The sequence below is a fragment of the Papio anubis genome, chromosome 10 (genome assembly GCF_008728515.1).
Source record: "Papio anubis isolate 15944 chromosome 10, Panubis1.0, whole genome shotgun sequence".
NCBI classification, from domain to species: Eukaryota; Metazoa; Chordata; class Mammalia; order Primates; family Cercopithecidae; genus Papio; species Papio anubis.
In genome coordinates this window covers 72,744,247-72,768,191 of record NC_044985.1, presented here as the reverse complement: position 1 = coordinate 72,768,191, position 23,945 = coordinate 72,744,247, and the positions used below count along the sequence as shown (strand labels likewise).

The 23,945-nt window shown below is 35.5% G+C and overlaps 1 protein-coding gene across 7 annotated transcripts in view; it reads left to right on the top strand.

The window, feature by feature from the left end:
- The window catches only part of COL5A2 (collagen type V alpha 2 chain), a 423,920-nt gene that overhangs the window by 372,697 nt on the left and 27,278 nt on the right, over positions 1–23,945 (top strand). For all 7 annotated transcript variants that reach the window (XM_021923787.2, XM_021923786.2, XM_021923783.2 and 4 more), the window contains 19 exons: positions 2,017–2,070; positions 3,047–3,100; positions 3,978–4,022; positions 4,515–4,568; positions 7,652–7,696; positions 11,004–11,057; positions 14,170–14,268; positions 14,797–14,841; positions 14,953–15,051; positions 16,273–16,326; positions 16,558–16,665; positions 18,303–18,356; positions 18,705–18,803; positions 19,345–19,398; positions 20,110–20,208; positions 20,317–20,370; positions 20,462–20,515; positions 22,096–22,149; positions 22,926–22,979. In XM_021923787.2, coding sequence (XP_021779479.2) covers positions 2,017–2,070; positions 3,047–3,100; positions 3,978–4,022; positions 4,515–4,568; positions 7,652–7,696; positions 11,004–11,057; positions 14,170–14,268; positions 14,797–14,841; positions 14,953–15,051; positions 16,273–16,326; positions 16,558–16,665; positions 18,303–18,356; positions 18,705–18,803; positions 19,345–19,398; positions 20,110–20,208; positions 20,317–20,370; positions 20,462–20,515; positions 22,096–22,149; positions 22,926–22,979 — 1,233 coding nt within the window. The remainder of the gene's footprint in view (positions 1–2,016; positions 2,071–3,046; positions 3,101–3,977; positions 4,023–4,514; positions 4,569–7,651; positions 7,697–11,003; positions 11,058–14,169; positions 14,269–14,796; positions 14,842–14,952; positions 15,052–16,272; positions 16,327–16,557; positions 16,666–18,302; positions 18,357–18,704; positions 18,804–19,344; positions 19,399–20,109; positions 20,209–20,316; positions 20,371–20,461; positions 20,516–22,095; positions 22,150–22,925; positions 22,980–23,945) is intronic.

Here is a 23,945-nt window from a genome sequence, read left to right as displayed (position 1 = left end):
ACTTTCTGTTTACTTTCTGAAAATTGATGAGGTTCAATGCTAGGAAATGTTTTAAACAAATGAATGCTCCCTTATCTTTTAAGGGAAATTTACAAGGCTCAAAGGATTATTTGGTTGCAAACATAAACCAGTTTCCCAACTCCCTGCTTTCTTTCCTCCTCCATCAGCCTGGGAAATAAATGCAGACAAAGGCATGAGGTTTAATCATTAGCACAGATGTCCTTTTCAACCCATCCAGGTTTGAACTTCCCAAGTCCTGCTGCACTCTTGCTCATGCTCACAGTGTGGGCCCTCCATGGGGAGGAAGGGTGCCCCGCCAGCACACCACAGATGCACTGTGCAAGCTCAGTGCAATGTGTGATTGCACTGTAATGAAAGTCCTGGGTCAGCAGAATGAGAATTTTTTATGAGCATTAGGACATCTGGTTCATTTTCTTGTTACATTAGGGATATGTAATCACATGAGAATTTCCCTTGCAGACCATAAAAACTGAAGTTAACTAATTATTTGAAATAACATAGCTCAGCAATTCTCCTATAGGCTTAGATGGGTCTGCACTAAGTTGCCTGCTAAGGATGGAGAGGAGACAAATCTCTGTAAAATGAGGCCTTAAGTTGAAGACTTAACGGGAGTTCTTGATGTGAAATAATTCTTGAGCAGGGTTGTGTAAACAGAAGAATTAATGGGACTTCATTTGTTCAGAGAGCATGATTTGTTTTACCCCTACTGTGATAACCCTCTAAAACACTAAAGAAATAATTTTCTTTCAAGAGGTCACAGAGGAATTATTGCTTTGATTTTGTTATATGAATTTCATTCATTGAGTTCTTATTCAACCGTTTAGAAAGAGTGAATGAAACCTATGATTTGCAGAGCAGAAGGATTTTGTTATCTGTGTAAGATCATGCTAGGACAAGAGAAGTTCCTTAGGAAAGGTTAAAGGACTATGAAAGTAAGAAATATTAAACCATTTCTTTATTCAGTTGTTTATCCAATGATTATTCATAGAATGTCCATTAACCAAACATAAGGCTAACTGCCAGCTATACATAAATTAACAATAATAATCAATACGTGATAATATCAATCAATGCTATCAAGGTGCTAAATATACTGGCTACAGTGGTAATGCCAATTCAAAGCAAAATCAAATTAATGTAGGCCATGATAATAAGTAAATAAGTAAGTCACTAGCTTGGTATCTATTTTAAGACGGTATAAAAAAACTTTCATGCATCATTTCAAAGTAATTGTACCACTGGATTTGATTTTCTGTGGTATTTCTGTTGTTTTTTATTTAATGTGTTTAGGTGAAAGCTACATAGAATTTGCAGAAATTAATTATTTAGTCAAGAAACAAAGCATTCTCATATTTCTTGACTTTCTTTTCTGTTGGATATTTTGTTTATTCATTTAGCTTTAAAAATAATTATAAATCCACAAAGTTTCTCCTAAACAATTTATTTTAAAAATTCCTGACCACATTATAATACTATTCTTCCCATCATATTCTGCTGCCAATATTCAGAAATTCATAGAAAATAAAAACATTGGTTTGCTACAAAGGCATTTAATGTTGTACCATAAATAAAGCACAATAAAGAAAGAAAAGGATATTTTTATCTCGAATTTCTCTCCTGAATATTTTTTCTCTACCTTGGTATAGTCAATTCTCATATTGGACATATTGATTCATGCTTATATTTTGTTTTCACTAATAATTATAACACAGTGATGTCATGTGAAAAATTTTAAATGTCATTAACTCAATACCTGGTATTAATTTGTATCCTTGTATAAGTCATGTTTCCATTTCTAACAGCATATTTACTTTGCTAATTTTGGTCACCCAGATATATTTTGACAGATAAAAGTATATTGCTTTTTGGTGTTGTTGTTCTTCTTAATATGTTGCTGGAAAACTGTGTACTAGCTATTTTTTGTGGAAAATGATATATTAAGGAATTTTGCATCCTTATTGACTCTAAAATGGCTTATCTATGTTTTCCTTCCAGGGAGCTCGTGGCTTTCCTGGGGCTCCTGGTCTTCCAGGTCTGAAGGGTCACCGAGTAAGTTCAATCTATTGTAATCCTCTCAGATACTGTAGTTTAGTGAATAGGCTCTGGGGAGCATTACCTTCAAAATCTTTACTAGTCAATTTGTTGATTGTCCTTAACTGTCTATGGTAGCAGTATTTATCTGTGGTTACTGAAATCATAAGTTTTTTATACATTTCCTTTGGGTTTAATTTGATTCAATAAAGAAATATATTTTGAGTTTTTACTGTGTACTGGACACTATGCTACAAAAGAGGATACAGTGATGAATGAGAAAAATCTCTGACCTGAAGCTTCAGGCTAATGGGGAATACGGATGAAAATTTAGGCAATTCCTATAAAGTGGAAGAGGTGACATGGTAGAGATAGAGAGTACTAGGTCACAGAAGGGGCCCAGTCTACCTAGACTTGGAAAGCAATAGAATGCCTTTTTTTATTACTGAAGATAATTACGATGTAACTATTATATATTGTTTACGTATGTAGAATCTATCATCTATCTAATCTATTTGTCATAATATCAAATAGTGATTTTCAATCAATATACACTGGCCTCTGTTTTGAGTAATTGAGATTTTGATTAAGATGTCTGGTCTGCTGCTATACTCGTTATTAAGTATTTTGAACATTCACCTTGAATACAAATGATATTTTATAACTATATGAACTCTGTAGTTATGTGTTTCCTCTAAAGCCACTATAAGTTTTTTATTTGTAGCTACAGATTAAATTTCTACAAAGTCACAAATGTTTGAAGGGTGAGAACATTGCAAGCTGAAAATGTTATTTAAAGGCGAAAACTCTAATTTTCCTTGAATAAGCTTTCAGAATAGGTTGAGAATTTGAAAATATTTTGAGCAACAACTTTAAATTTGAGATTCATTTTTATAAGGCAATTTTTGCAAGCTTATTTTTGGTTCTTCTTTTATGCCTTTGAGAATTGAAAAAAAAACAGGATACAAATACAAATTTATATTTTTCTTCTCAGGGACACAAAGGTCTTGAAGGCCCTAAAGGCGAAGTTGGAGCACCTGGTTCCAAGGTAATCTTATAATTATCTCACTGTAACCTCACTTTGGCTTCTTAGTTTTGCTTCAAATGTTTACACATTTTTCAGAACCATCTTAATTCAGCAGGAGAGAGGGCTATAAATAAATGGTTAGGTAAATAAACGTAATTTTTCAAAGATGAGTGGCAACGGCTTTACCATGACATGACTTAATATGCCTCCAAGAACAGCCTCCATGGCACTGGGTGTCTGCCAGTGTAGGATGGGTGTTGTCTTCATATGAAGATGGCACTGTGAATCTATCTTCTAAAATACAATCATTCATTTTTTGTCTTAAAAAATATCTGATAGATTTAGATAGTTCATTAGTCCCATTATTGAGTACTCCTTTAATACCAAGACCCTCTACCCATTGTTTCTTCTCAAAATTTATTTGTATTTCTACAGGCAGAAAAAACATCAAGGAAATATAACGGAATTTTTAGTGGAAAACATCATGACCTAATGTGGAAATCATTTGACTTTAAAATTTTTTATTTCTAAGTCTCCTAGAATAGATCTTAAGATAATATTACAATCAATTTTAGCTTTGTAAAGTTTTACTTGAGACATATCAGACATAGATAAGTCCTTTCCTGAGACTCCTGAGACTAGTTACTGCGGCTAGGTATGATAGTTTCCATCAATCTTAAGTCCCCAATATTAATTTATATGTATTTCTTTAAAACTATACTACTATTGCATTTTGAGAAGAAGTAATAGAACAACATTCTGAGATCCTATGTCAAAAGTACATCTTTCATATGCCCTCTTTGAAAATATGCTTTTAAAATTACACACACAGAGCAAAGTGATGTGAGTATCAGTTATAGGCTTCTCATACTGTAATGTATTCTCATTTTTGTTTTAGGGTGAAGCTGGCCCCACTGGTTCAATGGGTGCCATGGGTCCTCTGGTATGTGCTGGTTTTCTTGTTTCTTAAATTTCTAAGGTTATATTTCCTTGCATTTTAGATTATAACAAGAGAATTTTTTAATGAAAAGTAAAAATAAATGGAGAACGTAAGTTGGCTGGTAAAATAATCTTGATTACTAGCTGATAGACAAGCACAAGAGAGTTGAGCCCTTCTAATAGCAAAGGCTTTCAACATTTCATTGTTTCTCTTACCAGTTGAATGCCCTTATTCTTTTTCTATACACAGTGATCAAATCAAGATTATTGTAGATTTAGCCCATTAAAGCCAGGTTAAGTGAAATCTATCTATGTAAGGGGTGATAGGTTATTTATCTCCAAATGGGGAGAGTTTTTCAAACCCAACATTGCCCCTGGAAATACTATTGCTTGGTGGCCAATTATCTTGAGTCTCAATTGGATTGAGTGGGGTAGTCAGACTACCCTACATTTCAAATTAGGTGCTTCAAGAGATATTTCTTCTCTATCGTCATAGGGTCCGAGGGGAATGCCAGGAGAGAGAGGGAGACTTGGGCCACAGGGTGCTCCTGTAAGTATATCTGCTTTTACTTATACTGCTGAGATGTATATTTCAATTCATTTTTAGATTTAGTTTACTGAACTTGCCTTTTAAATGAAATTAACAGTACTGGTCACCTTTTTTTTTTTTTTTTTTTCCTTTTTCTTTTGGAATAAAGTCAGTTTTACAGAAAATTGAAAATAAAGTACAAAGAATTCTTGAACAACCTTCCCTTTGCTTTTAATGTTAACATACAGCCACAGTACATTTGTTGTCTACTTTAATACAAAAATTAAGAAAATAATGAATACATATAGCAGCTTGGAATATAATCCATAGAAAAACACAAACTTGGATATACTAATAAAATTACAATAATAAGAAACATTTATCAAAACCTTATTGTATGCCAAGAATTCTTCCAAGCATTTTATTTTATGTTCCTCATACTCCTAAAAGGTGGGTACTCTGAGTGCACTCTTCGAAAGAGCTGAGTCTCCTGATCACCTGTCTTTGATTCATTTTAATTATACAGATTGAGAAATACTCTTGCAGACTATTTATGTAACTTGAATCTGTATAGGAGGCATATTCTAATTATTCCTTTCACAACTCTCTGAAGGTCAGGCTATGCTGACTAATATTTCAAACTTATAGTTCATTACTTTACACCTACTTTGCTTTAGAGAGTTAAGGACTGTCACCTTTCCTCTATTATTTCAAGATCCGATCATCACCATTACTCTTAGCAATCCCAGGTTTACACTGTCTCTGCTATTACCTCCAGCCCATAGAGGACGACCGACTCAGAGCTACTCAACAGTACCAAATTCAAGGCCCTGATTTGGAAAGTGCAAGACCCTCTCACCAGCCCATTCTATATCAGTTTAGTAAGCAGAGTGTCCTAAGGGGATATAGAGGATATTATAGAATATAGTCAACTATTGGCTTATCCAGGCTAACATCATCTATCAATATAGTATGCTCACTTCTCTGTGCTTTCTTCTACTGTCTGCCAAGGGAGGTCTGACATTTCTGCCCCAGCATGGGCTATTGCTTTTCCCACATTTCTAAGAACTGTCTCCCATGTTAGCACTATTTCTCAGGGTTCTTACCAGGGTGTTAAATTGTAATATCATGAGACAGTGTATCCACATCATTAAAGGTTTCCAACTTTGTATTCTGTTTTTTGATACAGTGCCTTCAGGACCAAGACCCATACATTCTTTCTCAGATCCCACCTCTACCTAATGTTTAGGTCTTATAGGTGCTTTGGTGTATGATATCTTTTTTAAAAAGTAGTAGTGCTAGTTATTGGTCTGGTGTACAGAAGTGAGGCTTAAGTTGTCTGCCAAAGTAGAAGCTTAGGTATCATCTTCAACAAGAGAGAAGTACCAACTATTAATGGGGGGAATGGGCCACTTCTCTAGGCCCAGTGACTTTAGATGGACCTGAGATTTTAAAGTTCTTTTTATTTTCGTTTAAATTTTGAGGACAGGGTCTTACTCTGTTGCCCAGGCTACAGGGCAGTGGCACAATCATAGCTCACTGTAGCCTTGAACTCCTGGGCTCAAGTGATACTCTCACCTCAGGCTCCCAAATAGCTGGGACTACAGGCACATACCACCATTACTGGCTAATTTTTTTGTAGAAACGGAGTCTCACATTGTTGCCCAAGCTGGTCTAAAACTCCTGGCTTCAAGCAATCCTCCAGTCTCAGCCTCCCAAAGTGCTGGAATTACAGGCATAAGTCACCAGGCCCAGCTGAAGTTCTTCAGTGTGTTGATGCACATATCCTAATGCCACTCCTCTCAATCCAGGACCCTGACCATGACATAACAGACTTTCTAGGTTTGAGAATTCAACCATCCCACGAGCTCTCATAGTCTTGCATTAAGCCCTGTGCTTGGCCTGTTATTCAGCTTTTTCTTCTCTCTGGTTGCAGAAGATGAGAATTTAAAAAAATGCTGCCAAGGAGTCTTGCATTGGTGATTAATCACCATCAGCCTTTTAGTGTCTTTCTCCAATAGACACACTATACAAGACCCATGCAATTCCATCAGCTTTATAATTGTTATTTTCTTAATTCTTCTCAAATGCCCAAGATATTGCACCACTAGCCCATTCCTTTAAAATATCTCTGTTCACCATTGGTGACAATATTTGCCATTGTGCCATCGCAGCATGCCAAGGGTGATTCATACTCCGACTGTCACCAGCTGACCAGTGGGAAATCCAGCTTAAAAATCCCATTTTAGAGTTTGCTTTCTTGTAACCACTCTGGCATCAATGGTCTTAGGGTCTTAGGTCAGGTTTCCTGGAAACAGCCTCAGGAAAGTGACTTGTATACAGTACGGGAAATTTATTGGTGAGTACTCTTAGAAACTATTTTTCAAGGAATGAATAAAAGCAGGGTTTGTCAGAGGGAGAAATTGAACTGTGTTGCAATTGCAACAGAGATCTCAGTCAATTTCAGGGGAACTATGGAGCTGAGATGGCTCTTGCAGGCTTGTCTCAAATAAGGGCCAATGCTTTGTATCCCTGCATTGACCAAGGAAAGAGTGCAGTCTTGAGAGAGCTAATTCCCTTTAGCTGAGGGCAATTCCTAGGGAATGTCTCAATAGCGAGCCATCAGCAGGTTATATTTCCAGCTGACAGGATGAATACTTCAGTACTTAAGGGAGTCCTGGGTGAAACCCACAGGATTCATTATAACTTCATTTATCTCTTTCTGTGTGTTTTATTTTCTGGACGTTGCTTCTCTGAGTTAATCTGGCTATTAAGAACATTGAGGTGTTCAAATTTTCATTGTCTCTGAGTTCATATGTTAGAAGATGATACATTAAAGTAAAAAGAATCATTTTAATCAGTTTCATTTTCTCAATCTTGATTTTATTTCTTATTGCTATAAGGATAGATGCATTTATGACTACCATATCAGCTTGTGTAAATGTATTTATATTGCTATTAACTGAGTGAGGGTTATTGTCAGTTAACTTTAATATTTATTCTTCAATTTTTAACTTGGAAATTTTTTATAAAGCAAATAAATTATGAGAAAATACAGTATAAAATGTAATCTTATCCTATCGTCTCCTTTTTCTCTTAATTAGGGACAACGAGGTGCACATGGTATGCCTGGAAAACCTGGACCAATGGTGAGTTATATTACTTTCATATTAATTCATTAATTTATTCATGCATTCTTCCATTTGTATATTCAAAAACATTTACAGAGCACTCACCATGTTCCAGACACTTGGAATAAAAAGCTGATGGACACACAGTACTTCTTCAACACTGTTCTATTAAGGAACAGAGATATTAATATTGTTATGTAACATAATTGTTAACTCCATAATATAGTATACAACTTCAGGTGTGGGAACAACTTTCAAGTCAAGTCCTGAAAGATAAGTATTTAATATATAAAATTGGCAAGAATATAACATTGTCCAGAGGATACATGGATGAGAAAACACAGTGGGCTCAGAAAATTCTAGGAAGGCAAAATTGGATTGAGAGGCGGGAGCTAGATCATGAAGGACTATACTTACCATGTTAAATGGTTTTTGAGCTTTTTTCTATAGTAGTTAATGTGAGATCATTCAGGGATTTTAAACATAAGAACATTATGACCAGAGGATAATCTGTTGGTAATGTTTGAAGATAAAATGAAGATGGCTAAGAATAAAGAATGAGTTTGAATACCACTGGCATAATTCCAGAAAGAAATTATAAAGATGTGAACTAAACTTATTATGGTAGTAACAGAGGCCGACTGCATGTCAGTGAGCTAACAACTCTAATGGACATGGCCCAGTAGATTTCTGGTTTCAAGTGTTTGATGGATGATGTAATTTATCTGAAATTGGAAATAAAGAAAGAGGAACAGGATACCGTTTGTGAGTTTGAGTTTAGAATGGGAATAAATGAGTTCAATTTTGTGATTAGGTTTGCAAGAGTGGAGCTCAGGATAGAAATTTGAATTTCAAATGTAGTTTTGGAAATTTTTAACATACAGGCAATACATACAGCTGTGGGAGTAAAAGTGTAACATGGAATGAGAAATGATGAGGTCTCAGTGTGTACCAATATTTTGTATACTGTGCTTTTTTGTGCTTGGTATGGACAAGGCTATTGTATTTTGCTTCAGACCATCTTGCAGTATTTCACAGGTAATCCTCTGTAACTATGAACCTTTAATTCACGCTTCAAGACGGAAATCTGGACACTTATTTAACTATTGCAAATTAGCTAGACAACTAGATCTAGATCATGAAGAGCTGTACTTACACACTTAAAGGACTTTTGAGTTATTTTCTATTGTAATTAATGTGAGATCATTCAGAGATTTTAAACATAGGAACTTTATGACCAGAAAGATCATCTCCTGGTAATGTGGATGATGAAATGAAGATGGCTAAGGCTAAAGAATCATCTGTAAATTATAAACAAAGAATGAATTGTAAATTATAAACAAAGGCAAATATTTTAAATTTGACACATTTCAAACATATGCCCTTTTTAAAATTCCCTTACGTGCAATAGTTCTCCCATGTGAATAGCCTCAATTGCTGCTCATTAACTGCTGAGTTACCCAGAGGTACAAAGGATCCTAAGAGATGTGTGGAGCTGAAGTAGATTTTAGTTGAAACAGTGCTGTGGATCAAAGTCTCTACTACTATTCTGTCAAGCACACTTAAATTATATCTTTACAAGCAAAATAAAACTAATTTAATTTTTAAAAAGAGCTTCAAGACATAAAGTTATTTTCTGAACTTTAGAGCAATTTATTATACATGTGCTTTTCCCATCAATTATGTGACTTTAATAGCGGTGCCCTGACTTTTAAAAGGAAGATATAATGGTATCTAGAATAAATTATTTCATATATGATTAACACTGGTTGCTAGTAAAATGTACATACTTATATTGTAGGCATCATGTAGTAAACTTTATCTGTTCATCATGAAATTAGTGGTTCTCAACTTTGGCTGTACATTAGAATTACCTGGAAACTTAAAAATATTGATGTCCAATCCAATTAAAATGTAATCTCTAGAGGTAGACTCAGAAATCAGTATTTTTTAAAGCTCTACAGATGATTCCATAGGGTGATTAATGTGGATAACTGCTGCAGGAAACCAAAAAGTGGTGTTTTATAATAGCACAAATATATTTCTAGAATGTTATCTATAGTCATTTTTTAATGTAGTAATTGAGCACAAAGTTGCTACTGAAAATGCTCCTAAATAAATAGTCCGTGGAACAATTTTAATTTACTCCAATAGGAAAAGTTGAGTCAAGCTCTACAAGGTAAATTATGCTAACAAAACACCAAGGAAAGAAAATATTATGAGGGAAAGAGAGAAGGTATTGTAGGAAATATTCATGGTCAACATGGGCCAAGACTGAATGATCATAAAAGAAAAAAATTTAAAGCTATCAGCCAAAAGTAAAGTATAATTATAGTAATTGAAATCATTTGCCCCAGGGATCTTTTCTTCCTGTTTCTCATAAGTAGGAAACAAAACATAGAATGAAAAAATAAGTATACTTTGAAAGGGCTTTTATTAATTCAAAACTGATGGGATTCAAGTACAGTCCTTGAAGAGTCAGAATAATCTGTACTAGAATTCCTCTTATACTCACTTCTTTTAAATTTAGTCTTTTAATCAATGGCTTAAATTCTATGCATGCCTTTCCAAATGGAGGGTGATATAAATATCCACTTGTTATTGCCTGAAAAACCTCTCTAAAATATCCAGAATTTTTTTTTTTTTTTTTTTGGAGATGGAGTCTCACTCTAGGTTGGAGTGCAATGGCGCAATCACAGCTCACTGCAGCCTCCACCTTCCAGGTTCCAGCAATTCTCCTACCTCAGCCTCCCAAGTAGCCAGGATTATAGGCACCCGCCATCACACCTAGCTAATTTTTGTATTTTTAGTAGAGACTGGGTTTCACCACATTGGCCAGGCTGGTCTCCAGCTCCTGACCTCAGGTGATCTGCCTGCCTTGGCCTCCCAAAGTGCTGGGATTACAGGCGTGAGCCACCATGCCTGGCCTCCAAGTGGTTCTTAAGCATCATTTTTACGGAACGAAGTACTAGATTTTGATATAAAATGTAACTTTCTAAAAACTGTATTATTTGATTAACACAAAGAAAGTACATCTCTCAAGAGGCAATTGTTTGAAACACTTTATGTTTGTGATTGATTTAATCCTATATGCTATTTGAGTAATCCAATTATATTTAATACCTTGGATATGTCTTTTAGCATTACTTTAGATTGATGTTGAAAGGTACTTATAATGAAATTAGACTATTATCTTTGTAATTTTAAAGTGAAAGGCAGGTTATTCTTATGTGACAAATACAAAATGACACCAAAGACTTACAAATGACCTAATTAGATACTAATTAAATACATGTCTGATTACTTCTCTGGTTTCTTTTAATAGGGTCCTCTTGGGATACCAGGCTCTTCTGGTTTTCCAGGAAATCCTGGAATGAAGGTAAGACGTTAATGTTAATATACAGTATTTAACTCTACATGATTATATGAGCCCCAAAGTGAAGAATGACATTTAATTAATTGAAAAGTGTGGAAGTTACTTTTAACTAAGGAAAGAGCCTAGAGTATGCCCTTTGTTCATTATTACATGGAAAAAGATAAATGAAAAAATAAAATTAACTGTATAAGTATAATTAAAGGAGAATCACTTATAATTGTACCCTTATAATATCAAAGAACCTGATGTGTTAGGACTCTAATGCCAGACAATCAAAACAGCTCTAAGGAATAGGAGCTTTAAACTGAATTGGAACTCTATTCTCTATTCTTGAATAGAGTACTTGGAAGTAATAAACAGCAGAAAGTTCCAAACAATAGTAGGTTAAAATAAATTAGATGCTGTCAAAAGGCTGTTCTTTCACCTAACATTTGTTATCACTCTGCACTCCCCCAGACCCCCAACCCAATTCTATGCAGCCATTAAAGGAGTGGGCATGGAGAATATTTGGCTCTCTATGTAGGAATGATTAAAGTATTCTGTGGGATGACTTACATTTGTAGTGAGTCACAATTGGTTCTTTCTCTCAGTACTTTCAGATAAATTCAAGGATGACAGTAGGAGGACATTAGGATTACATTAGATAAACTGGTTAATTAATTTAGAATACCTCTTTCAAGTCATAAGCAATATAACACATCTGATTCCCCCCGATGCCGTGTTTCCCTTTGGCAATGACTTTCTTCATCCTGAAGAGATTATGCACAAGATTATGCTGTACAAAAATGACTGCGGTCACAGACAGTCACCTGGCCCCTCCAAACCTTGTTTTCTCATGGAATTTTGTTGAGGATTAAGTGACATCATCTACATAAACCCATCACATAGAGCCTGATGCAGAGGACACCCTAAATGTAGGTTGATGCTTCTTATTAGTTGTGCTACTCAAATTGGATTTGAAGAAAAATGTCTGTAGCTGACATTTCAGATATTCCTTGAAAATGTGAGAATCACCAAGTCAAATTATTCTTTAGGCTCTCTCTAATGACATATTCAAACACGGTGCTATGGGGATGCTGCTGCTTAAAAACAGTGCCTTAATTCCTTTCCCCGTGTTCACTGAGAACTCAGTGTAAACTCAAGTGGGTGGGATCTTCTTGGGTCTCCTCTGAATCTGATCTTCTCCCTGAAGTCCTGATAATGTTACTACCACAGACTCTGGCCCAGACTCTCTGTATAACCCTGTCAAAACATGCAAAATCCCTTCCCTCTTTTTGTGAGACCCTCTGGCCCCAAACTGAGTTCTGGTTAAGGAAATATTCTCAGATCTATGAATTAGCAGAAAGAGGTTTATACTCCAACTTTCATGGGATTTACTTTAACTTCACTAGCAATCATAGTTTACACAACCCAACCATTCACTCTGGTTACTTCTCTCTCCTCCTGGGTGTTTGTGGTACTGGTTGTTGGCTACTGAAAACTGCTTAATAAAACTCAAACATCTAGCAAAACTGTTTCTGTTAGAAATTTTCTGTCTTTTCCTTCCTGCTTCTCTCCACCATAAAATTCCTGGATCTTTGTTTTTGGACAGGGTCCTGCTTTTCCTACAAAGTTCTGCCATGGTCTCTGCTCTCTGACTAAAGAATAAACTTCTAAATCCAGTTCTTTGCATTTCAATGAAGTGAAACAGAGATTCAATATGCTTTACTGATACTGATGAGATTCCTAAGGCTTAGAATTTTGGTTTTCCAGGCCCCTTTATGATTAGATCCATATAGGTACATAATAAGCAAGATAAAATACAGAAGCCAAGTGAAGTTTGAATTTCAGATAAGCAAAGAATACATGTGTAGTATACGTATGTCCCAAATATTGCATGAGAAAAACATATGCTAAAAGTTATTGTTTATATGAATTAAAACTCAACTAGGCATTTTTATTTGCCAGCTGGACTCACTATCTTGGCTTGAAATAAAGGGAGCTATTAAGTTACCTTAACCACTTCACTCTGCTTTTAATGTTGCATTTTAAAAAATATCTTTTAATTCTTATCAAAGAAGTGTTGTTTCTTTGGTTTAAAAATAGATGGTATTTTGCTTATAAGGTTGCCAAAAATTAAGTTGATTAGACATTTGTAGTCCAGATGTTTTTCACTTTACTGATAAATGCTTTCTTGAAGGTCAGTGGAATTGAATTTTACAACTGAAATCTTATACTCTGAAATATGATTTGTTATATTGCTTATATAGCAAGGAAACAATTTCTTGTTCTGTAATGATGGTATGAAATTTTATATAGACTTTTTACAGTGAGTCTCACAAATTTGGAAAACTATTGTCTGAACCTTGCAGCACATTTTAGCTAATATTAAGTTGCTTTATAAATATTGGAAAATAATATGATTTATCCTCTAATGATTGCATGAAGCTTTAATTGTGTAGTAAATTGCTAGACTTGAAATGTCTAGCTTTACCTTGAACAGAAACAACCCCTTTAAATACAGTGGGTCGGTCAGGTTTTCTCCCTCATTTGATTTGTGTTAAAGACTCTGAATGTATACACTATTTATACAGAAATGGGCTTGAATAACCTGAGCATTTATGAAAGAACATATTAAAAGTAAACCATGCAGATTTAAGAATATCTATTCTTTGATAAATATCTTAAATAAAAAACATTTAAGAATATCTTATTCTTTGAGTAACTCGGTGTGCCTGAGGTGTAGGTTTCTAGTTTTTCTTTATGAACTTAGATTATCTTAACTGTTTAATATGTAGTAAGTGTAAATTCTGACAGATGTGGTAAGAAAAATTCCAGATTTTGTGGAGGTTCAGAGGAGAGGGAACTTAAGCTAACCCTGGTGTAGGATTTCTCTAACTGGAGATTGGATATGGAGAATATTCCTAGTGAAGAGGCCACCAGCATCATCCCTTAAGAAGGAAATGGGAAAGTGAGTGCACTCCTTAAGCTTGGTTGGGCACATATCTCTTATAATCCTCTTTGGCCTCTTTAAATATTTGGGTTTCAAATGTAAAATTCCAAATAAGCAGTCAACTTTGTACAATGCCACTCTTGTATTTTTCTTAAATTAACATTTCCCTTTGCACCCTTTTAGGGAGAAGCAGGTCCTACAGGGGCGCGAGGCCCTGAAGGTCCTCAGGGGCAGAGAGGTGAAACTGGGCCCCCAGGTCCAGTTGGCTCTCCAGGTCTTCCTGTAAGTTTGTGGCATATCTAAGAACCAGCCCAGAAAGCTGGACATTTCTTGTAACATCAGAACAAATTCAACCTATTTTTTTTTATTGATACATAACATTTATACATATTTAGGGGGATACCTGTAATGTTTTGTTATATGCCTAAGATGTGTAATAATCAAGTCAGGGTATTTAAGATATCCATCCCATTGAGCATATATCACTTCTATGTGTTGGGAACATTTTAAGTCCTCTTTTTCTAGCTATTTTGCAATATAAAATTTAATATATTCAAAATTTAATATATGAATTCTGAATGAGTGCTTACAACTGTGAAAAAATGTGTTTCCCATGTCAACTCTGTAAATTTTACCTATTTTATGTAAAAGAGAATTAGTCAAAAAAGTAATTTTTATGATATAATGGTGGCTGATGTTTAAAAAATGCTTCTACTTCCTTTTTGAAGATGGCTGGACATCTGTCTACTACCACATTTGTATCTAGATATTGCTTAATATTTCATTATATACTTTTAATGTACCTTTTAGGGTGCAATAGGAACTGATGGTACTCCTGGTGCCAAAGGCCCAACGGTGAGTAATGCATTTATGCCATGTGAAGCTCAAATGGACATGATTCTTAGACATTGGCCCCAGACTGTTACCTGTGTCTCTACTTATCACATCACTCTTGCTGTTTAATAGGGCTCTCCGGGTACCTCTGGTCCTCCTGGCTCGGCAGGGCCTCCTGGATCTCCAGGACCTCAGGGTAGCACTGGTCCTCAGGGAATTCGAGGCCAACCGGTAATGACCTTTGAAAGAACTGTCATCCTTTAGTGTAATCTAACTACCAAGAGTAATAACATGTAATGTGATGCAATGAAACATAGATAATGTGACTTACCCAAATGAGGGAAGATGGGAGTCTTTGTGAAAGCCAAATATTGTGGTACAATGTAGATGTTTAAATTCTAAGTGGGAACATTATTGCAGTATGTTAAATTTTAGTGTTCTTTTATTTAAAATAATAAGGTTATAACTTTATGGTTCACCTCATAGACTTTTATGAGTAATTGAATAATAAATACTATAAAAATATTATGCAAGCCAGTGTGAGGAAGTATACAGCTTCAACAGGAATTTATAATGACAATTTGGCTAAAAATTGGTTCAGCAACTATTTCTTGAGAGTTATTCTGAAAGACTGATTCAAATATATTAATCAGACTGAATGTCAGATTAAATGTTTTAATATTTTACAGAAATTATTTATTAGAAAAATATTTTGATGAACCCATAATAAAGCAACTGAGAAGTTATGCTTAATAGCTTTTAGCTTGATGTATAAAAATAAATATTTAAACAAATATTTTCAATTCTGTTCCAAGTAATGTGGTCATGCTGATAAATTCTCTTTAAGTGCTGGTGACAGATTTATTAAAACATGAATGTTGCTAGTGTCACATTTGATTTTACCAAGTTTTGAATTTTGTAATCCGGTTCTTACAACCTAAATTACAGTTGGTATTTAAAGACACACCTATAGAAAAACCCTCGAACACTCTAAGAGTGAAATGCCCTATTTGAAGTTGCTAAATTCTCAATAAATATAGCATAAATATAAAATTATTTTGATTCTGGGTAAACAGTTTCACATCCTAAAATACAGCCTAAATATATTTATCTATAGAAGTTATTGATAGTTCCAATTTTAATTTTCAAATTTGAGTAATAACTCAATAATTCTATTTATTCTACTACACGTGATAAAAAACATAATTAAAAAAATAAATATCTTAAAGACCACTATAAATTAAACAGCTACCAAATTATACTGAATTTTATGAAAATTTACACATATTCACATATTCACATACATTCATTTAGAAATGGTTATATTATACTACTGATGCAAAGCAGACTCAACTGGAGAGAATTTTTAAAACCCATTTACTGTAACTAATTTGAGCAGATTGGACTAGCAAAATGTCCTGGTTCTTACAAATATCAATATATTTGTTTCAGGGTGATCCAGGAGTTCCAGGTTTCAAAGGAGAAGCTGGCCCAAAAGGGGAACCAGTAAGGTTTCATTGTTTTAATGATAAGAAGAACATAGTATTGTCTAGAAGTGTACAGCTCAAAATGCTCAGGGGTTTAAAATAATAATGAGAATTATAATAGCTTGAGGTGAAAATATCTCATCGTTCCATATACTTTAAAATTTGTGACTGACTTCGTTAAAGGAGACTTCCAACTATAATTCACTGGTTGAATGGGTCTTTCTGGTAACTGTCCTTCTGTTTTTAACAGGGGCCACATGGTATTCAGGGTCCGATAGGCCCACCTGGTGAAGAAGGCAAAAGAGGTCCCAGAGGTGACCCAGGAACAGTTGGTCCTCCAGGGCCAGTGGGAGAAAGGGTAAATTTGAATAATACAACACATTCTTATAGTTGTGAGGGAATTATGTGAGTAAGTCTAAGAATAGTAAGGAAAACTAGAGGAGTTAAGAGAAATGCTTGCAGGTTCCTTGCACAGTTCAGTACAGTTATGTGCAAATAGAAAGAGCCAACTGATGGCCGGGGGCAGTGGCTCACGCCTGTAATCCCAGCACTTTGGGAGGCTGAGGCGGGCAGATCACGAGGTCAGGAGATCAAGACCATCCTGGCTAACACGGTGAAACCCCGTCTCTACTAAAAATACAAAAAATGAGCCGGGCGTCGTGGCGGGCACCTGTAGACCCAGCTACTCGGGAGGCTGAGGCAGGAGAATAGCATGAACCCAGGGGGCGGAGCTTGCAGCGAGCGAAGATTGCGCCACTGCACTACAGCCTGGGCCACGGAGCAAGACTCTGTCTCAAAAAAAAAAAAAAAAAAAAAAAAAAGAGACAACTGACTAATCATTATTCATTTATTCAACTAATATTGGTTATATCACTACTCTAAGCCAATTTTAGCCATCTGTGCTTGGAATTGTATCAGTGAACAAGAAGGTTATGATCCTAGTCCTCATGTGGAGACTAGTAAATAGTTGTTTATTTTAGTGGACAGGTAAACAATAAACAAGTCAACAGGTAAATAAAAATGTATGTAAACACTTTAAAAAGTGCCATACACACACTAAATAAAGGCATGACACGTTGGAGAGTAACTACACATGTATGTCAGTGTTGTAATGTTAGATTCAGTGGTTGGGAAACAGGATCCTCTGAGAAGATAGCATTTTATCTGAGACCTGAAGATGACTTTAAGCCAGTAGAAAACTTGGAAGAAAGAACATTCTTAGCAGAGGAAAAAGCAAATGCAAAGCTAGAAGGGCAGAAAGGACCTGGTGATTTTAAAGACTAGAAGAGGTAGCTGTGACTGGAGCATAGTGAGACAGGTCTGAAAAGAAGAACAATAATCTCACATTTATCTAGAGCTTTGGAGAATGCAAAGGGTTTCACAAAAATCTCATTAATGAATGTTATTGTTGACATTTTAATTGCTATAGATGGTACCTTTGCCTCTCATCTCTAGCTATGTTTCCTCTGTTTAATTTTACAATGAATCATTAGAATATTTCCTTCCTTCCTTTTTTTTTTTTTCCCTGACAGAGTCTTGCTCTGTTGCCCAGGCTGGAGTGCAGTGACACCATCTTGGCTCACTGCAACCTCTGCCTCCCAGGTTTAAGAAATTCTTGTGCCTCAGCCTCTTGAGTAGCTGGGATACAGGTACCTGCCACTATACCCAGCTAATTTTTGTATTTTTAGTAGAGACAGGTTTTCACCATGTTGGCCAGGCTGGTCTTGAACTCCTGACCTCAGGTGATCTGCTTGTCTTGGCCTCCCAAAGTGCAGAATATTTCTTCATTTGAAGAATTATTTGGCTCAGTACTTATATATTCTTCAAAATTTTAAATTTTTTCCATCGAGTCAGATTTTTCTCATGCATATCTGTAACCATGTTGGCTTGATCATGGCTCCTAAAACTTTATAGTACTAAGAATAAAAATCATCTATTCATTACATATGCAAAAATATCAATGACAATTAAGAATCACATTTTGGTCATTTGTAGGGTGCTCCTGGCAATCGTGGTTTTCCAGGCTCTGATGGTTTACCTGGGCCAAAGGTGAGGTTACCCTGTCAACGTTGATACTTACGTGGGGGGTGCTCCAGAAGATGCCATTTTTCAGCACGGTGATCTAGCTATGACCTGCATGGGCTCAGATCCAGAAAGGAGATGGATACAGATATCAGGCCTAACCCCAATTCTCTCTTGTGTAATTCCTGTATTAAGAGGCATAGGGGAGAAGGATGCTAGTTGGAGGAATGTGGTGACAAAATTTTGTATGTTATATTAGTTCCTTGATTTGGATGGTATATTAGTGCCTTGATTTGTAAAACAGTAATTTTACTTTGGCTTGCTTTTGTTTTTCTATACTCTTTTTCTTCATGCATCTGCTTTGCCTTGGTACAGGGTGCTCAAGGAGAACGGGGTCCTGTAGGTTCTTCAGGACCCAAAGGAAGCCAGGGAGATCCAGGACGTCCAGGCGAACCTGGGCTTCCAGGTGCTCGGGTAAGAGTGTAGCAAGTGTTTGCTACATCAGTGGGGAAAAGTGCTCCTGGGCATGCATTGAAAGGGTTTTTGTTTGTTTGTTTTTAAATTTAGTTTGTTTTTACAGTTTAGAACATTTCTTTGTTTTTATGGTTTTGATCCAATTCATTATTTTAAAAAGTACTGATTTGTTATTTTTATCATATATAGAAAACACGGTAACTTCTCGTCTCTCTTTCTCAAAGGAGTATGTATTAATAGCTTTATCACTTGGCATGAGAAAAAAATTCTGTTTGTCAAATTTTATAACTTTACTTGTTAGCAAGTAAAGAATTTATAAATATTTGTAAATATACGTTTATAGCAATATAGCAAGTAAAGTAATTTTGGCAGAGAAATTCTGACAAATTTTATTTTAACAATACATCACTTAAAAATTTACTTGATTTACAGAACTGTCATTCTATTCAGTTGACAAAAAAGCAACACTAGTTTTACTCTTAAGAATCTTTACTTCAGCTGCAGGTCAGCAACAAACTGACAGTTGCTTTTTTATTTTCAGGGTTTGACAGGAAATCCTGGTGTTCAAGGTCCTGAAGGAAAACTTGGGCCTTTGGTAAGTAATTTAAACAGAAGTCCACAACCACTAATATTTCTCAATAGACATGCAACTTAAATGATATTTATTTGTGGTTAATGCTTTTGATTATGTGGATGCTGATCATATTGACATACTTAAAACACCTTCTGGAAGCATATTCTTCGGATCTGTTTCCAAGTTGACAAAAATGTAGATTAAATTTTACTAAGATAAATGTTTGAGATTGAAATTGCTTCCCTACCTGACATCAGTGAAAAAGTTAAAATGATACAGTTTTTAATACTGGTGAAATTTGTCTATTAGCAATATTCTCATTTTTTATATTCTTTTAATTTTATTTAAGAGATAAGTAGTATGAATTTTGACAACTTATATATTCTAAGATCTTCCCTTATCCTGCAATGCAAAATACAAGTCCTGAATTTTCATTACCACAAACCAGAGTAAATGAAAGAAGAAAGATTTCCCCTATTAATATGATTGTCAGGAGACATGATGAGGAAGCCTATGTCTAGAATAAGAATAAAATATCTCTTCTAGTTACTTAAAATACTTCAGTGTTTTTTTAAAAAAACCCATTCAACCGTCCTGATCCTTTAACATGAAAATTCAAGATAATTTAAAATTTATGTAACATCATAGTAAGCAAATGCAAGTGACACTTTGGATGATGGGATATTTAGAAAAACTTACATGAAACTTACATGACTTCTGTCAATTCCATAGGGTGCTCCAGGGGAAGATGGCCGTCCAGGTCCTCCAGGATCCATAGGAATCAGAGGGCAGCCTGGGAGCATGGGTCTTCCAGGCCCCAAAGGTAGCAGTGTGAGTACAGTGTATAATATGTTTGCCATCTCATCATGATCCTCATTTGGAGGAGGTATGTTTTTGACAAATTGATGGAATTTTACAAAAGTTTCATTTATTCTTCAGGGTGACCCTGGGAAACCTGGAGAAGCAGGAAATGCTGGAGTTCCTGGGCAGAGGGTAAATATACCTTTTCTGCTAAAGAAAAATAATATAAGGACTATTTAAATTCTCATGGACTCACCTCACAAATATCTGTGTGTGATACTAGGGAGCTCCTGGAAAAGATGGTGAAGTTGGTCCTTCTGGTCCCGTGGGCCCGCCGGTATGTGATTTTGTGTGTGTGTGTGTGTGTGTGTGAGAATATAAACACATTGCATTTTTCAATGATGTTTATTCAAGACTTATGCATAAGTTTCAGGGAAAGTGAGTAAGAATGTATGGGAATGAAGAATTTCTGTTATACCTTCTCTTTTGATTTCTGTAATATAGTGTCTTCTGCCTTTTTAAATATAATGATTAATCTTTTTTCTTTTCTTTGTTTTTTTTTTTTGAGACGGAGACTGGCTCTTTCCCCAGGCTGCAGTGCAGTGGCGCGATCTCGACTCACTGCAAGCTCTGCCTCCCGGGTTCAAGTCATTCTCCTGCCTCAGCCTCCCTAGTAGCTGGGACTACAGGTGCCTGCCACCACGCACGGCTAATTTTTTGTATTTTTAGTAGAGACGGGGTTTCACTGTGTTATCCAGGATGGTCTTGATTTCTTGACCTCGTGATCCACCCGCCTCGGCCTCCCAAAATGTTGGGATTACAGGCGTGAGCCACTGCACCTGGCCATGATTAATCTTCTTGCTTTAAACTTCTTTAAAAGTCTGACTGCAAAGGTTTTTATATGTCACAGTCAAAGAGTATATCAACTGAGGAAAATAGTGTGTAACAAATATTTTATAAAATATTTTATTTAAAATATTTAAATACTTAATTATCTACCTTCTCTCAATAATGCATCTCATAAAAATTTATTTAAGGCTGGGCATGGTGGCTGATGCCTGTAATCCCAGCACTTTGGGAGGCCAAGGTGGGTGGATTACCTGAGGCCAGGAGTTCAAGACCAGCCTGGCCAACATGGTGAAACCCTGTCTCTACTAAAAATACAAAAATTAGCCAGGCATGGTGGCGTGTGCCTGTAATCCTAGCTACTCAGGAGGCTGAGGTGGGAGAATCACTTGAACTCGGGAGGTCGAGGTTGCAGTGAACTGAAATCACACCACTGCACTCCAGCCTGGCGGCAGAGCAAGACTCCGTCTCAAAAAAAAAATAAAAATAAAAAATAAAAAAATAAGGTGTTTTTTAGGAGGTAAAAGGAATAATATTCTTTGAGGTCTATTTTCATTTTGGGATTTTAAAATGAAGTGTTTATCAGAAGTATTTTGGCATATTTATTTGTTTTGGGGTGGGGCAGTTTAAATATCTTTCTAAAATGTTAGCTTTGCTTTCTTTAGTCATTCTGGTTTTGAAGTCTTGATAAATAATTCTTAAGACATTCAGAAATAACTGTAATAAAAATATTTTGTTTTTAGATTAGATATACAAAAGTAATGGATTTTCCTATATTCAATCCAATTTTCCCATAAGTTTACAATTGGCTCCAGACATTTAAGTTTGGATCAAAAAATAAATACAAGTTATCAGTCACTTCACTGGCTTTAGAAGATATTTTCTCACCTCCAGAGACTTCAAACAATACCATTTGCTTACTGTTAATACTAGTTTATTACCTGGCTAAAGAGAAGAACATGTGATTGGAAGAAATACAAAGAAATATCAGTACTTCTAGTAGTTCACATAGAGAGGAAGCAGACAAAGATCTGGCTATATTCACATTTTTTTTTCTCCTTCACAACTTAGGGTCTAGCTGGTGAAAGAGGAGAACAAGGACCTCCGGGACCCACAGGTTTTCAGGTATGCACTAATTCGGTTTTCCATTTCATCTTCCATTAACTAAAATGCTATTTTAAAAAAAGAAAAAAATATATGGTCAGAAGATTTGAAATTCTACAATTTTCAAAAAGTCATCCCTCTTTTAGTAGATAGGATAGACATTTGGATAAATCAAACATTTTTGTCCAGAGTAAAGGAATGGGCTTCTAAAAAAACTAATCAAACCTGCAAATTATGAACAAAACAAATAAAAAATAACAAAAAAGTAATAAAAAGATATCAGGAATAAAATGTTTCTGATATCTCAACAAAGTTTATTCAACCATTTTAAGGCTGATCTAATTTTATTGGCAAAGTGACTAGAATTTTTTACTGAACAAATTTTCATAATTTATCTACATATATCAGTACGTACATTATTTAATAGTAGGATGATCATAATTTGTAAAAAATACTTTCTGGACTGACTTTAATATTCTTGCAGTCTGAAATATTGTTCACAGAGCCATAAAAACTCTACAAATATGAAAACCTCCTGTTACATTATCTCTTTTTTTGCTAAGTGTTGTGCAGATGAAAATACAATCTTATAAATTAACTAGCTGTTTATTTTGTTGGTAGTTTGTTTTTAATGCTTCTGAACAATATTTTTTGCTTAAAATGTCTGAACAATATATTTTCCTTGAAAATATAGTCTTGGAGACTCCATGAATTGTAAAAGTTAAACTGTTAACACTGGTAGCCTATTGAACTTTCACAGATTGATTCACAATTTTATTTCCTTACTTTTGTTTTAGGGGCTTCCTGGTCCTCCAGGGCCTCCTGGAGAAGGTGGAAAGCCAGGTGATCAAGTAAGTGTTGAAATAATAATAATGGCAACACTACACATTGCTGGCTCAGTTATCACTTTTTATGCGTGAGGCTCTGTTGTGCTTTCCTTTACATACATTATCTCTTTGAGTTCTCAAAGCAGCTCTATGTACTAGATACTATCATTACCTCCATTTTATAGATGAGGAAAATGGGGCATACAGATGTTAGATAACTTTCCCAAAGTCACAAGGTTAATAGCTTTGAACCCAGGTCATCTGCTTCCCAAGATGTGTTCTTAACCACTTTATGTAAACAATTATGAACAAATACTAACAATTTTATTCTGTCATTTTCCTGGCACATAGATTTATTTATTTTTCCTTGAGTGATTCATTTGTTCATTTAACCATTTAATAAATATTTGCTGAGCACTCTGTGTGCTTGGCTCTACAAAGCACTGGCCTGAACCAGCTGAACAAAATGGATTTGGACCTTGCTGTCCTTACAGTAAAGTAGGATTCAGAGACTATAAGACAATTACAATAATAGCATGCTCTAAATGCTATGATAGGGGAGGTACTATGTTTATGGAAACAAAAAAGATGCACCTGAATAAGACTTGGGGGGTTTAGGAAAGGTTTTCCAGACAAAGTAATATCTTGTATGAGATCTGAGGGATGAATGATGGTAAAGATGAAGGAGGGAAGATAGGAAAAACCTCCAGGAAATGAGACAAGCTTACAAATCAGAGTGGGTAATGTAATTTGGGGAAAACAGAAAGGGGACTGTGTAGGGGTGAATCAGGGACCTGATTATGGAGGGTTTTAATTTGATTCTAATTTGTTCTTCATCAGTAGTGTAACGGGAAGCTAATGAAGGGTTTTTAGGCCGGGCACAGTGGCTCACACCTGTAATCCCAGGACTTTGGGAGACCGGAGCAGGTGAATCACTTGGCGTCAGGAGTTCAAGACCAGCCTGGCCAACTGTCTCTACTAAAAGTACAG